The sequence below is a fragment of the Mustela erminea genome, chromosome 1 (assembly GCF_009829155.1).
Source record: "Mustela erminea isolate mMusErm1 chromosome 1, mMusErm1.Pri, whole genome shotgun sequence".
Taxonomy (NCBI): Eukaryota; Metazoa; Chordata; class Mammalia; order Carnivora; family Mustelidae; genus Mustela; species Mustela erminea.
In genome coordinates, this window is record NC_045614.1 from 63052773 (window position 1) to 63066244 (window position 13472).

The window sequence follows — 13472 nt, forward strand, 5'->3', positions numbered from 1 at the left end:
CCAGAGTCCTGGGATCGAGTCCCGCATCGGGCTCCTTGCTTGGCGGGGTGCCTGCTTCTCTCTCTGCCTCTGCCTGCCACTCTGCCTACTTGTGCTCTCTCTCTCTCTGACAAATAAATAAATAAAATTAAAAAAAAAAAAAAGCTTTCTGGAAGCTGCTCAGTCATCTGCCTGTTACTACTGCTGGAGAATAGTGACCTCTCCTTCCAAAACTCACCAAGAGCCTTTCATGAGTGACCTAACATAGAACCATCGGGAAAAGCTGAATTCTGAGAAATGCCCGGACTCTCCTTTGCAATACAGAGACCATGGCAGGGGGTGGCAGGAATGCCAAGTTCTGTTCCAGCCCTGTTCCCAAGGACTCTGGTGATGGCCTATTTGAAATATCAAAAGATAAAACTTCTTGCCATGTGGGAAGATGTGGTCTCTGTCTTCTGATGCCATTCCCTCCACAGTCTTCCCCCAGGCTGTGGAGGGTTAGGTGTTATGTCTGCAGAAGCAGGGGGCAGTCTGTATGTCAGCTCTTTGGAAAGTCTCTCTCCATGTCCGGCCTGGACTATGTGAGCCTTGGAACACCCCTCACTGGCCCCGTGAGCAGGCTCCTCCATCCAGGAAGAGTGGGCTTCCTGCAGCAACCCTATGCTACCACGCGTGGCTCTGTTCCACTCCCCAAGAGATAATGTGGACAATTTATCAGCAATGGAACGGAATGAAAGCACAAGATGTTCTGATCTTCCCCCTCTGTCTGAAGAATTTACATATGTTTTCGACTTTGTGACATTTGTATTAACAAACAGATAAAGGCTGCCTCTGTACCTCAAATAAGAAAAGTTTCAGAGGAATGTCATCACCATCAATCATCTAAGGAATAAAGGAGATCCTGGGGTCACCTCACCCTCCTCCCCAAACCAGAAGCAGGAACCGGAGGGATGTCTGAGGAACTGGATCAAGATCTCTAATTCTGCTACTTTTGAAATAAAAGAGAGAAACATGGGGCACCTGGGTGGCTCAGTGGGTTAAAGCCTCTGCCTTCGGCTCAGGTCATGATCCCAGGGTCATGGGATTGAGCCCCACATGGGGCTCTCTTCTCCACAGGGAGCCTGCTTTCTCCTCTCTCTCTGCCTGCCTTTCTGCCTACTTGTGATCTCTGTCAAATAAATAAATAAAATCTTTAAAAAAAAAAAAAGAGAGAGATAGAGAGAGCGAGAGAAACATTACCAGCAGAAGGCTGAGAAACCAGGGCAGATAATGTCTGATTCTAACAATACTACCTTGGCAAAAAAAAAAAAAAGTCATCGAAAAACTCCCCTGACTGGGGTTTCTCAGTTCTCAGTGTTTTAGCTCATTTCATTTAAGAACAACCAAACAATTATTTCATCCCCCTTGATCTCTAGCCAATAGAATCCTAGGAACAGCATTGGACTCTCAGGACTCAGAGGACAGCAGGCAACCAATAATACCCCCCAAGAATCTGCTACCAACAATCTCTGCCAAATCCACAAGAGAGAAGCTATATGACTCTGCTCTGAAGGCCGGGGAACAGAAGGTACGGAACACACACCATCACTCAGTGTCTGCTGGGCTGAGCCTCAGAGGGGCAGGACCGACAGAGGTCATGGCCTCACTGCCCAGAGCCACACCCTTCGGGAAGTCATCAACACCTGTGTGACACCCCGCCTGATCTGCTCCATGAGCCTTTCTCCTCCAGAAGGAAGGTCAGCTCTGACAGCAGACTCACTCAGGTCCAAATTCGGCTCCCAGCCCTTCTGAGTTGTGTGAGTTTAGGGAAGTCATTTGATCCATTCTCTCATAGTTCCTGCAGCTATAAAATGAAGAAGAAACCTACCTCACAGAGTTGTTGGAAGGGTTCCGTGGGATAACCTATATGAAACATCTTACATAGCATCTGGTCCCTAGTAGGACCCCATAAGCATAATGCTTTTTGAAGCCACGACATCCTCCACTTCTCCCTCTCTCTGGGCCACAGATATGCTGTACCTTGAAAGTATAGCCCTCAGGGCACCTGAGTGGCTCAGTGGGTTAAAGCCTCTGCCTTCGGCTCAGATCATGATCTCGGGGTCCTGGGATCAAGACCCACATCGGGCTCCCCACTCAGCAAAGATCTGTTTCTCCCTCTCCCTCTGACCCTCCCCACCGCTTGCACTCTCTCTCTCTCTCTCAAAGAAATAAAATCTTAAAAAAAGAAAGAAAGAAAGAAATTGTTTCTGGGCATACAACGTATAAAGATGCAATTCTATGACATGTGATTTTGTGACATCAACAACCTAAGAGGGTGGAGATGGGTCTATAAAGAAGCAGAGTTTGTATGTTATTGAAGTTAAGCTGCTATAAATTCAAATTAGAGTGTTATAACTTTAAGTTGTTAAATGTAATCCCTATGGTAATCACAAAGAAATGAGTTTATAAACACAAAAGAAATTAAAAAGGAATTTAAACACTTCACAGACACACACACACACAAACTGACCCAACACAAAAGAAGACAGTAATGTAGGAAATAAAAGACAAGAGCTATAAGGTATATAGAAAAAAATAACAAAATGACAGAAGTCCCTCCTTATCAATAAGTACTTTAAATGTAAAACTCCCCAGTCAAGACAGGCTAAAAGAATGGCTAAAAAGACAATGTTCTAACTAGATGCTGTTTATAATGAACTCACTTTAGATCCAAGACACAAATAGAATGTAAAGGAAAGCATGAAAAAAGATACTCCATGCAAATAGTAACCAAAAAGTAACGGATAGTATTCCATGCAAAAACACCAAAAGGGGTGGCTATTCTAACAGACAAAATAGTCTTTAAAAATCAAAAGGTTCCAAGACACAAAGAAGGACATTATATATTAATAAAAGGTTCAATGCAATAGTAAGATATAACAATTCTAAACATTTAGACTCTTAATGACAAGTCATCCAAATAATGAAGCAAAAACTGACAGAATTGAAGGGACAAATAGTTCTACAGTACTAGTTGGGGCCTTCAGTACCCCTTTTACAGTAATGGATAGAAAAAACAGACAGAAGATAAGTAAGGAAACAGAGGACTTGAAGAACACAATAGACCAAGTAGATCCAACAGACCCAGAACACTGCCCAACAGGAGTGTAATGTTCTTCTCCAGTGCATATGGGACATTTCCCAGATCATAGGTAAGGCCACAAATCGAATCTCAGTAGATTTCAAAGAATAGATATCATACAAAGTATCCTCTCTGACAACAATGGGATGATGGATGAGTTAGAAATCAGCACCAGAAGGAAACTGGAAAATTCACTAAATTGTGGAAATTAAACAATATACTTCTATTTTATTATTTTTTTAAGATTTTATTTATTTATCCATGAGAGAGAGAGGCAGAGGCAGAGGGAGAAGCAGTCTCCCTGTAGAGCAGGGAGCCCAATATAGGACTCGATCCCAGGATCCTGGGATCATGACCTGAGCCAAAGGCAGACACTTAACTGACTGAGCTACCAGAGCCCTTTTAAACAATAACAATACACTTTTAAACAACTCAATAGCTCAAAGAAGAAATCACAGTGGAATTAGAAAGTACTCGGAGACAAATAATAAAAGTGAAAACATAACATACCAGAGCTTATAGGACATGGTAAAAGTGGTACTAAGGGGGAAAGTTACAGCTATCAATACATTTAAAAACAAGAAGCATCTCAAATCAGCAACCTAACTTGAGAACTTAAGAAACTAGAAAAACTAAATGCAAAGCTAGATAAAGGAAATAACAAAAACTAGAGCACAGATAAATACAGAACAGAAAAACAACAGAGAAAATCAATGAACCTAAATGTTGGTTCTTCAGAAGAATCAACAAAATTGACAAAACTTTAACTAGATCAACTAAGAGAGAGAGAAGTACCAAATAACTAAAATCAGACATGAAAGTGGGGGTATTACCACTGATTCCACAGAAATAAAAAGGATTATAAGAGAGTACTAGGAATAATTCTATAGCAACAAATTGGATAACTTAGATAAAATGGACAAATTCCTAGAAACATGACACCTACAAAGACAAAATCCCCAAAAAACAGAAAATCTGTATTGACCTATAACTAGTAAGGAGGTTGAATCAGTAATTAAAAGTCTCCCCCTGGGTGGCTCAGTGGATTAAGCCGCTGCCTTCGGCTCGGGTCATGGTCTCAGGGTCCTGGGATCAAGTCCCACATCGGGCTCTCTGCTCAGCAGGGAGCCTGCTTCCCTCTCTCTCTCTCTCTGCCTGCCTCTCCATCTACTTGTGATCTCTCTCTGTCAAATAAATAAATAAAATATTAAAAAAAAAAAAATAAATAAAAAAAAAAATAAAAAAAAATAAAAAAAAAAAAAAAAGTCTCCCCCCAAAAAATGTCCTGGACTTGGTGGTTTCACTGGTGAATTCCACCAAACATTTAAAGAACTAATACCAAATCTTCTTAAGTTAAAAAAAAAAAAAATGGAGTTACTCATTCTGTAAGGTCAGCATTACCCCGATACCAAAGCCAGACAAAGACACTACATAAAAACTACAGACCAAAACCTCTTTTGAACCTCAATGCAGAAGTCCTCAGCAAAATACCAGCAAATCGAATCCAGTAGCTTATTGAATGGATTATATACCATGACCAAGTGAGATCTATTCCCAGAAAGTAAGGGTAGCTCAACATAGGAAAATTGGTCAATGTAATACATCACATTAGTGGAATAAAGGAAAAAAAATCATATGATCATCTCAACTGATGCAGAAATAACATTAAACAAAATTCAATACCCTTTCATGATTAGAACACTAAAAAAGCTAGGACTCGGAGGAAACGACCTCAACATAATAAAAGCCACAGATAGAAAACCAGTAGCAAACATCATAGTCAATGATAATAGACCGAAAGCTTTTCCTCTAAGATCAGGAACAAGGCAAGGATGCCTGCTTTCACTATTTCTAATCAGCATAATGCTAAAAGTTCTAACTAGAGCAATTTGGCAAGAAAGAAAAAGGAATCCAAATTGGAAAGGAAGAAGTAAATTTATGTGTTTACAGGTGATATGATCTTAAATTTAGAAAACTCTAAGGTCCCACAAAAACAAAACAAAACAGAACAAAATAAAAACTGTTAGGATAAATGAATTCAGCAAAATAGCAGAACACAAAGTCAACATGTAAAAATCAGTTGCATTTCTACCCATTAAGAATGAACAATCTGGGGCGCCTGGGTGGCTCAGTGGGTTAAGCCGCTGCCTTCGGCTCAGGTCATGATCTCAGAGTCCTGGGATCGAGTCCCACATCGGGCTCTCTGCTCAGCGGAGAGCCTGCTTCCCTCTCTCTCTCTCTGCCTGCCTCTCCATCTACTTGTGATTTCTCTCTGTCAAATAAATAAATAAAATCTTTAAAAAAAAAAAAAAAAGAATGAACAATCTGGAAAGGAAATTATGGAAACAATTCCATTTAAAATAGCATCAAAAAGAATAAAATACTTAAAAGTTAACTAAAGGGTTAAATACTTTTATAATGAAAAGTACAAAGAATATTAAAGATGACATAAATGGAAACACATTCCATGCTCATGGATTGGAAGAACTAGTACTAAAATGAGAGTACTATCCAAAGTGATCTATAGGTTCAATGCAATCCCTATCAAAATGATGTTCCCTGCAGAAATAGAAAAACCCATTCTAAAGTTCATATGGAATCTCAAGGGATCCCTGATAGCCAAAACACTCTTGAAAAAGAATGAACAAGGGGTGCCTGAGTGGCTCAGTGGATTAAGCCTCTGCCTTCGGCTCAGGTCATGATCTCAGGGTCCTGGGATCAAGACCTTCACCAGGCTCTCTGCTCAGCGGGGAGCCTGCTTCTCCCTCCCTCTCTCTGCCTGCCTCTCTGCCCGCTTGTGATCTCTCTCTCTGTCAAATAAATAAAAAAATAAAAATCTTTTAAAAAATGAACAAAACTAGAGGATTCACAATTTCTAATTTAAAAACTTACTGCAAAGCTGTGGTATTATTATCAAAATAATATGGTACTGGCATAAAGATAGACATAGAAACAAATGGAATAGAATAAAAGCCCAGAAATAAACCCTTACATATGTGGTCAAATGATTTTTTAAGGATTTTTTTCTTAAGATTTTACTTATTTATTTGACAGACAGAGATCACAAGTAGGCAGAGAGGCAGGCAGAGAGAGAGAGGGAGAAGCAGGCTCCCTGCTGAGCACAGAGCCCTATGTGGGGTTCAATCCCAGGACTCCTGAGATCATGACCTGAGCCAAAGGCAGAGGTTTAACCCTTTGAGCCACCCGGGTGCCCCTGGTCAAACGATTTTTGACAAGGATGCCAAGACCATTCAATGAGGACAGAACAGTCTTTTCAACAAATGATGCTGAGGAAAGTAGATCTCCTCATGCAAAAGAAGGAAGTTGGACCTTCTAACACCATTTAAAACACATCAAAGTTAGTAAAAAATCTTTGTCTTTCTGACTTATTGCACTTAGCATTATACCCTCTAGGTCTATCCATGTTGTTGCAAATGGCAAGATCCATGTTTTTTTATGGTTGAGTAAGATTCCATCATATATATGTACCACATCTTCTTTATCCACTCATCTATTGATGGACACTTGGGCGCTTCTGTATCTTGGCTGTTGTAAACAATGCTACAATAAACATTTGATTTAACTCATATGTGGAAATTCAGAAACAAAACAAATGAACAAAGAAGAAAAGACAAATAAAAAAACAGACTCTTAAATACAGAGAAGAAACTGCTGGTTGCCCAAAAGGAGGTGGGTGGGGGTGGTGAGTGAAATGAAGGGGATTAAGGGTAGGTGAGTCACTGCGTCTTAGTCTGACTTCATGCCAAAGGGAGTTAAAGTAATTTCATCACTTCTAACTCCTGAGCTTAGTGAGGCACCTATGGTGTTACTCAACAGGAAGCCATTTGCATCTTGGGATAGATATTTTGCTGTGCGGAACCATCTTAAGTACTGCAGTGTTTCTTAGTTTCCCTGACCCATGGAGTACTAAAAGCCAAGAACACAACCCACTGGCTATTAGGTTGCATAGCAACTGGCATAGCAAAGATACTTCCAAAAATTTCTACTTGCCCCCTAGGAGGACAGCACTGCCCCAAGGTTAGAACTGCTGAAGGTGCTCTCATGTTAAGTATGTCCTTCCCAAAAAACTCAAACCCCTATCTTTCCTGATTTGGATGGTGTGACAGCCACTGCAAGAGTATATATATATATTCCACTTTGACTAAAAGACCTCTTACTTACTAGCTGGGTGACCTTGAACAAGGCAGTGAAACTTGTGGAGTCTCAGTTTCATCTGTAAGATAGGGAAGACGCTTTCTTAGCTCAGAGCAGTAAAGCTCTGGTGCAGAAGCAAGTGTTCCTTCCTGAGCTTCCCTTGGCTCCTCTTCTGGCTCCTCTTCCTTTCCTTGTGGCTCGGAGAACATGGGGAGATCACTGCCTAATTTACCTGCCACAAGGTTAAGGAACAAGGATGTGTAAAGAAATGAAGTCAGTGGGGAGAGGCTGAGTCCAGCTTTAGCATAATTATCTTGGCTGACGCAAATGGCAATGCAGGTGCTAGTCCACAGGCAGGATACGTAGGTGGTTTTTCAATTTTGTAATGGAGAATTCTCTTCACACTGGCGCTTAACACCATTTGCTTTTACTGAATACAAAATATAGGTCTTGGCTATTTTGGAATATCTTTTTTTTTTTTTAAGACTTTATTTATTTATTTGACAAACAGAGATCACAAGTAGGCAGAGAGGCAGGCAGAGAGAAGGTGGGGGGAAGCAGGCTCCCTGAGGAGCAGAGAACCTGATGTGGGGCTCGATCCCAGGACCCTGGGATCATGACCTGAGCCGAAGGCAGAGGCTTTAACCCACTGAGCCACCCAGACGCCCCTACTTTGGGATATCTTGTACATTAGGATCCCTTCAGAATTTGTAGAAAGCTTGTTCCATTAAGCATAAAATTTTATTTAGAGCCAATAAAACAGACTCAATTTCAAAAGAAAAGGGGGGACACACTTATCAGCATGAGCACTAAGTAATTATATAGAATTGTTGAATTATTACATTGTACACCCAAAGCAAATATAACACTGTATGTTAATTATACTCCAATTAAAAAATTTCAGCAGAGACCTAAATGTAAGACCTAAAACAATAAAACTCTTAGAAGAAAAATATAGGGCAAAAGTTGCCCAGCATTGGATTTGACAATGATTTCTGAGATGCCTTGATATGACACCAAGGCACAGACAACCTTTTATTTTTATTTATTTTTATTTTTTTAAAAGATTTTATTTATTTATTTGACAGACAGAGATCACAAGTAGGCAGAGAGACAGACAGAGAGAGAGGAAGAAGCAGGCTCCCCGCTGAGCAGATCGATCCCAGGACCCCGGGACCATGACCCGAGCCAAAAGCAGAGGCTTTAACCCACCGAGCCACCCAGGTGCCCCACACAGACAACCTTTTAAAAAATGATTAAAAATGGGTTTGAAAGGATATTTCTCCAAAGAAGATATACAAATGGCCATAAGTCCATGAAAAGGTGCTCAATGTCACTAATTACGAGGGAAATGCCAATTAAAGTACAGTAAGATACCAACTCACAGTAAGATATCACCTCACACTCGTTTGAAGAGCTACTATCAAAAACAAAAACTAGGGCACCTGGGTGGCTCAGTGGGTTAAGCCGCTGCCTTCGGCTCATGTCATGATCTCAGGGTCCTGGGATCGAGTCCTGCATCGGGCTCTCTGCTCAGCAGGGAGCCTGCTTCCTCATCTCTCTCTCTCTCTCTGCCTGCCTCTCTGCCTACTTGTGATCTCTCTCTGTCAACTAAATAAATAAAATCTTTAAAAAAAACAAAACAAAACACACAAAACTAACAGATGTTGGCAAGGACATGGAAAAATGGAAATCTTGGTGTGCTCTCAGTGGGAATGTGAAAATGATTCAGTAGCTGTGGGAAACAGTATGGTGGGTCCTCAAAAAAAATTACAAATAGAACTGCCATGTGAAACAGCAATCCTTCCCTGGGGTATACCCCCAGAAGAATCGAAAGCAGGGTCTCAAAGAGATATCTGTACACCCCTGTTCAGAGCAGCATTATTCATGATAGCCAAAATGTGGAAGCAACCCAAGTGACCATTAGTGGATGAACGGATTAGCAAAATGTGTATAGATATACAACAGAATACTGTTCTGTCTTTAAAAGGAAGGAAATTCTGACACAGGCTACGACACGGGTGAACTTTGAAGACACCAAGCTAAACGAAATAAGCCAGTCACAAAAGACAAATACTGTATGACTCTACTTATATGAGGTACTTAGAGCAGTCTAAATTGTAAAGGCAGGGGCACCTGGGTGGCTTAGTTGGCTAAGCATCTGCCTTCGGCTCACGTCATGATCTTCAGGGGCCTGGGATCAAGCCCCGCATCAGGCTCTCTGCTCATTAGGAGTCTGCTTCTACCTCTGCTTCTCCATCTGCTCCTTCTTGTGCTCTATCTCAAGTGAATAAAAAAAATCTTAAAAAAATAAATTGTAAAGACGGAAAGCAGAATGGTGGCTGCCAGGTGCTGGGGTAAGGGGAATAGGAAGGTATTGTTTAATGGGTACAGGGTTTTAGTTTTGCAAAATGAAAAGAGTTCTGGGGATGGAAAATGATGATGTTCATACAACATTATGCATGTGCTTAGTACCACTGAACTGTCCACTTAAAAATAGGTAAGATGGTAAATCTTATGCATATTTAGACACAATAAAAATTCTTAGGAGAGAAATACAACCCTCAAAACATGAAAGACAATTAGACAATTATGGAATGAAAAGTCACCAGAATAAAATCCACAGCATAAGGAATGAGGTCACTCTGAGAAACAAACTGGGGGTTTTGGAAGGGTGGGGATGGGAGGATGGGTGAGTCTAGTGGTGGGTATTAAGGAGGGCATGTATTGCATGGAGCACTGGCTGTGGTGCGTAAACACTGAAAAAATAAAATTAAATTTAAAAAAAAAAAAGGAATGCAGTCAATGACATTGTGATAGTGAGGTCTGGGGCAGATGGTGCCCACACATGTGGTGAGATGGCATAATGTCTAAACTTGTCAAATCACTAGATTTTGCACATGAAACTAACGAAACACTGTGTATCAACTGTGCTCAAATAAAAAAGAAATATTTTGAGAGGTTGAGAGAGCAAGAGGAGGGGCAGAGGGGGAGAAAGAGAAAGAGATGGAGAGAGAATTTCAAGCACAGAACTTGACACAGGACTCAATCCCACAACTCTGAGATCATGACCTGAGCCAAAATCAAGAGTCAGACCCTTAACTGACTGAGCCACCCTGGTGCCTCAGAAAAGAAATTTTTTTTAAAGAACACAAAAGACAAGAAAAGACCGAAAAATTCTTCCAAACTAAAGACTCTAAATATGGGTCTTGACAATCACATGCAACATGACTTCCTAGACACAGTCCTGGACCAGAGAAGAGAAAGAACCACTGTGGGACAGCTGGTGAAAATCGGAACGCAATCTGCGAATTGGAGGTTAGTGTTTCACAAACGCTGAGTTCTAGGCTGGAATGGCTGTATGCCGGTTACATAGGAGAGTCCCCATTTTGAAGGCATGCATGTTCGAGTGCTTTGTGGTAATGAAACATCACACCTACAATTTGATCTCCAAACGATCAGAAAACTAAAGAGAGGACCACGGAGCAAACACTAATATAGTACCAGCTGGGGAACCAGGTGAAGGGCATTTGGGAGTTCATTCTACACACCTGGAGGCATCTTGACGAAGGTATCAAGGACATGCACTTCGGCCATTTGCGAGATCCGTTCGTTCTCTGCAAGAGCTCGTGCACGGGCCTGAATGATATGTCTCTCCAACATTTCAGCTTCATCCAGTCGCTGCTTATAGACCTCCCGAATCTGGCAGGTAGACCAACAAATGCACAGAAATATGCGGAGACCGCAGAGCTTTACTCATCCTCCGCATCCCCCCTCCATTTCCGGAGTATCCGGGCTTCCTGCAGAGCGCAGAAGAGCTGTTACAGAACTATGAAGGCCATCTGGTCCAACATAACAGATGTGAAAACTGGGACGCACAGAGGAAAATGGGTTAAAACTTTCATGGTAAAGTCGGGTACAGAACCGAGCCTGAAACTCCCCCTCCTGCCTTCACAGCTGCCTCCCAAACTCTGAAAGAGCAAACACAAGTTACACCAACTCTGGTAGACGGGGCGTGCCACACAGATGCCTACCTCACCTGAGACTCCCTTTCAGGGACTCCTCAGCAGTGTGGGTAGCAGTCAGACGCAGCAGAGAGGATCCAAGTCAGCTGCTTTGCTCCTCGTACAGATGAGGAGGCAGCTGCCTTCCACAGACAAAGCAGGCTTTCTCAAATCTGGGCATGAATGCCTAGGCACGACTGTGGTTTGGGATACAAAGACAGGCACCCCAAAAGGCAAGTGACTTTTGGCCTTATCATCTCCAGGAACAACTATTTGGCTATCTGCCCCAGTCCTTTTATTTATATATGCAATATTTCGTGTGTGTATGCATGTAGAGAAATGAAGATGGAGGGGTGCCACAGACATATAACTTAGGTGCGTATTTATGGGAACGTGCGGTTAGAGGGCACTTCCACTAGGCTGTCGAACACGATCCCCTGTGCCTGGCACCCCGCAGGTGCTGGCACTTTTTCAGCGGCTGAGTCCTGCGGGGCCCTGCATTTCTAGGGCCGCGCCCTGGGTCCCCCGGCACTGTCCGCGGACGCGACACCACTGGTGAGCACGGGCAGGGGGCGCGCGGGGCTCGGGGGCCGCCTTACCCGCTGCAGCTCGTCCACGAACTCCTCGTGGCGCGCATCCTCGCTGCCGCGGGCCTTGATCAAGCGCGCGCACAGGTCCTCGCCGATCACCTCGTTAGTGTACAAGTTGCGGAAGACGCTGGTGAGCAAGTGCGAGATGTCCTGGGTGCGCAGCGAGGTGGGGCGCAGACTCAGCAGCTGCGGCTCAGAGAGCGGCTGGAGCGTGAAGGGCCCCACGGGGCGGGCCCGGCCCCCGACGCCGTAGTGAGAAGCCTCGGAGTGGGTTAAGGAGGACAGCCGGGTCGACTCGCTGAGGCCGCGGACCCCGGCCGCTGGCGAGGTTGGCGTCCACTTGGCGCCCTGGAATGCATAGGACCCCGACTCTGCAGACAGCCGGCCTCTGGCTCTTCCCGTCTCCATGGCAACTGAGACGCCGCTAACTCCTTGCCGCCTTCCGCTTCCGGCTGCGCGCCTTCCGCTTTGCCTCCCTCTGCGAGGGTTGGGCGGGGGGGTGTCTTGGGTGTTGTCGTGGTGGTAAATATTCACATCTTTTGCATCGACCTTGTTAAAGGGAGCTTAGTGTGGGGCACCAGTGGAGAATGGTTCATTGGTACAGTCAGGCCAGGCTGGTTGCAAACCTGGCTCCTAACCACCTCTCTCCATCCTCTGCTCTCTAATTTGTTAAGCAATTATACACTCATTTAATATTTATTGTATAAAGATTCTGTTTCAGGTTTGTGCTGGGAGCTGAAGGTAGCAAAGGAAGTAAGATGTTGCTTCTGCCCTCAGTCGTGTGTGTGTGTGTGTGTGTGTGTGTGTGTGTTTGTGTGTGTGTGTGTATGAGAGAGACAGAGAGACAGACAGACAGATAGACAGATAGACCAGGAAACCAGGGTGGTGAACAGGGAGGGAACTGGAAAACAATGGTAGTTTGATAGTTTAGTGGGTTAAGCCCAAGGTGGCAATAAAGGTTGGTTGTCAGGGAACCACAAAGCACAGGAACTTAATCAGAGGGAGCATGAACAGTGGCTTTTTGGACAAAGTGAAGACCAGACAGAGATTTTTTTAAATGTCCATCATTAGTCATCAAGGAAATTAAAGTGGAAATTAAAACCACAGTGTGATAACACTACACACTTAGTAGAATGTCAAAAAGTTAACTAAATAAATAAATGTATCAGAGGAGTGCTGGTCATGATGTGGAGAAACTCCAGTTGTCGCATTGCCATGGGAATACAAACTGGTACAGCAGCTCTGGAAAAGGGTTTGGCAGTTTCTTAGTAATGTTTCACATATAGCAGGCCCCCTTCTAGGTATTTTCCCAAGGGAAATGAAAACTTACGTGCACACAAAACTCTGTGCCCAAATGTTTATGATGGCTTTATTAATCATCACCAAAATCTGGAAAAAACCCAAATGTCCTATCCACTGGCTAAAAGATAAATTGTGGTACATCTATACCACAGATGCTCTCAGCAATTAAGAGGAAACAGGAATGTTGATACAACAGCAGAGATGAATATCAAATGCGTTATGCTGGTAGAAGAAACCATTCTCAAAAGGCTAGATACATAATGGTTCCATTTTTAGGACATTCTGGAAAATGCAAGATAAAAAACAGATTGGGGTGTGGGG

At 43.0% G+C, this 13472-nt stretch overlaps 1 protein-coding gene across 2 annotated transcripts in view; it reads right to left on the reverse strand.

The window, feature by feature from the left end:
* Positions 1 to 13472, reverse strand: part of DLEC1 (DLEC1 cilia and flagella associated protein) — a 69964-nt gene that overhangs the window by 54244 nt on the left and 2248 nt on the right. The window contains exons 2-3 of one of the 2 annotated variants that reach the window (XM_032353772.1): positions 11859 to 12327; positions 10807 to 10957 (exon numbers count right to left, since the gene is read on the reverse strand). In XM_032353772.1, coding sequence (XP_032209663.1) covers positions 10807 to 10957; positions 11859 to 12327 — 620 coding nt within the window. Of the gene's footprint in view, positions 1 to 10806; positions 10958 to 11858; positions 12328 to 13472 lie in introns of those variants that run through there. The other variant, XM_032353807.1, reaches the window with a different exon arrangement.